Here is a 2,668-nt window from a genome sequence, read left to right as displayed (position 1 = left end):
CCTCTCTCTCTCTCTCTCTCTCTCTCTCTCTCTCTCTCTCTCTCTCTCTCTCTCTCTCTCTCTCTCTCTCTCTCTCACACACACACACACACACACACCTCTTCTTCTTCACCAGCGTGCGCGTCGTGCAGCCCCCACTGCAGCTGGCGGCGACGGCGGTGAGCGGGAGGCGGCTGCCGAGCCCGAGGAGGGTGGCGATGAGGACCACCGGCCCGTCGCTGTCAAGAGCGTCATGGGACGACTCCGCCCGAGCGACAACCGTTACTCCATCCTCAAGCACCGTGACGAGCTCTAGCACGCACGCACACGCGTTGGTGTGCAAGGTTGAGACCGTGGTTGTGGGTTGTCTGTGAATGCAGTGTGACGTATGTGTGTGTGTGTGTGTGTGTGTGCACGTGTGGATGGTGTGCGTTTATATGTGTGGAGGATGTGCGCTTGTGTGTCTCACTTTACCCTCTTTCCCCTTATCCTTCTTCACTTCCATGTGTCCGGCTTAGTTGCTCCTTCTGATCTGACATGTGTGTGTGTGTGTGTGTGTGTGTGGTTTCTTGCTGCGGTGTTGCCTCGTGGCCGTTTGCTTCTCAGTGTCATAGTGTCTCGTGTAACATTTCGACTCGGGAACATTGCTTCTCAGTGTCATAGTGTCTCGTGTAACATTTCGACTCGGGAACAGCCAGTCTTCAATCCAATCAAGCCATGATAGCACGTTGCATGGCGTGAAACGACGCGAAGGCCCTTGCAACTTGGTGCCACATTTGCGTTGTGTGCGAAGGAGCGGGGACAGTAGGAGTTCGGGTGTCACATCACAGAGTACACACTTAACACTTGACATAATGCAACGCAGCAAACCACCATTTCATGCAACAAAACACACGGACACACACACACACACACACACACACACACATCTCAAATCACCACTACCTGCAAACACTACCACCACCGCCGCCACCATTCTGGGTGCATACGCATGCCCACTTGGTGGCCTAGTCGCCGCGGTGGATGCCAAATCGCATGAACATGGTCATCTGCACGGAGGCAGCAAGGAAGCCGAGGGCATTGGGCACCCAGATCAGCGGGTCGCCCATCACCACAAACCCATATCCGCTCCAGCACGCGCCATTGAAGAACGTCGCCTGGTGCCAACAAATCGTGGTGGTAATGGTGTGGTGGCGGTTGAAGGAGGAGGGTGTGGTGGTGTTTGGGAGTGAGTGAATGCGCAGTTATGTGAGTTGATGTGCGTCTCGTGTGAGTGCATGCGCGGTCTTGTGCGTCGATGTGAGTTGGCGTGTGTGTTTGCAGCAGATGATCAAGAGCATCATCACACATGACAGCAGCCACCAGCTGCACCCACCTCTCAACACCATCACAACATCCACGCCGCCTTCCAACCGCATCCCCATCCCAACCGCACCCTACACCAGCCCACAACCTCCTCCCACGCGAGTGCGCACCAGGGATGTTGCAAACGGCATGGCCTTGGTGGACTTCTCCGCGAGCACGGTGCGAATGGTGGCGAGCGGCGACGCCATGAGGATGACAGCAAGCACGTCACCGGTCAGGCCAATATACGGCACGACTTGCTCTGTCGGCAACGCCAGGGCAGCGCCTGTGACGGCGGCGATGATGGCAGATGAGCCTGCAAGCAGCTTGGCCTGCGACTGCGTTGTGTACTTGAGGTACACGGCCGTGTACGCCGCACCGAAGATGGCGCCGCTCACGTTGGGCAGCATCACCGTCATGTCACCAATCAGGTGCCCGTACCACGTCCAGATGACGCAGTTTGTGAACAGCGAGAGCGATGGCAGGATGCTCAGCTTGCCCACCGACTTCTCCTTGATGATTTGTCGCGTGGCCACACTCCTGCAAGCACGTGTGAGGGCGAACGAGTGTATATGAGGGCGAACGTGTGTGTGTGTGTGTGTGCGTGTGTGTGTGTGTGTGTCATGGGCAAGGGAAGCGTTGTTGTTTACACTCCATCGATCATTGACCACAGCGTCACTGTGGCACGAATACACTCACACGCACGCACGCACACATACACACACGCACGCACACACACACACACACACACACACACACACACACACACACTCACCCTGAGAGCTGGAGGGAGAGAAAGAAGGCTGGCCCAGAGACCTGCAGTAATGTGAGGAGCGCTGTTGGAATGGTAAAACCGGCAGCGGTCGTGACAGTTGCCGTTGTGATGGGGGTACCCCCTGCCGCACACAGCGCCACTGCTGGCATGCCTGTCATTGCGCCTGCGCAAAGGCCAGCAGGCAACGTAACCGGCCATATTCTCTTCGCATCCGCGCCTTTGTCCACGTGCCACTTCTCTACCTCTTTGCTACTACTCTTGTTGCATGGTTGCTTGCACAATGCACCGGGCTGGATCGGGGATATGTACATATGAGTGTACATGCATGTGCGTATGTGTACGTGTGCGTGAGTGTGAGTGTGTGTGAGTGTGTAGTGAGTGTGTAGTGAGTGTGCAGTGAGTGTGTGTGAGTGTGTAGTTAGTGTGTAGTGAGTGTGTAGTGAGTGTGGAGTGAGTGTGTGGAGTGAGTGTGCATGTGTGAGTGTGCATGTGTGAGTGTGAGTGTGTAGTGAGTGTGGAGTGATTGTGCAGTGAGTGTGGAGTGATTGTGCAGTGAGTGTGGAGTGAATG

At 55.9% G+C, this 2,668-nt stretch overlaps 2 protein-coding genes across 2 annotated transcripts in view; one reads left to right on the top strand and one right to left on the bottom strand.

The window, feature by feature from the left end:
• The window catches only part of PTSG_08898 (uncharacterized protein), a gene marked incomplete at its 3' end in the record, with an annotated part of 4,771 nt that extends 4,476 nt beyond the window's left edge, over positions 1-295 (top strand). The window contains exon 13 of the mRNA XM_004990227.1: positions 116-295. Coding sequence (XP_004990284.1) covers positions 116-295 — 180 coding nt within the window. The remainder of the gene's footprint in view (positions 1-115) is intronic.
• A 304-nt stretch (positions 296-599) lies between these two features.
• The window catches only part of PTSG_08897 (uncharacterized protein), a 2,419-nt gene continuing 350 nt past the window's right edge, over positions 600-2,668 (bottom strand). Inside the window, exons 2-4 of the mRNA XM_004990226.1 lie at positions 2,099-2,388; positions 1,455-1,863; positions 600-1,136 (exon numbers count right to left, since the gene is read on the bottom strand). Of these exons, the coding sequence (XP_004990283.1) occupies positions 987-1,136; positions 1,455-1,863; positions 2,099-2,388 (849 nt within the window). The 3' untranslated portion in view covers positions 600-986. The remainder of the gene's footprint in view (positions 1,137-1,454; positions 1,864-2,098; positions 2,389-2,668) is intronic.

Source organism: Salpingoeca rosetta (assembly GCF_000188695.1).
Source record: "Salpingoeca rosetta unplaced genomic scaffold supercont1.25, whole genome shotgun sequence".
Lineage (NCBI taxonomy): Eukaryota > Choanoflagellata > Craspedida > Salpingoecidae > Salpingoeca > Salpingoeca rosetta.
Note: the sequence above shows the minus strand (reverse complement) of the source record. Positions and strands in the feature narration are given on the sequence as shown.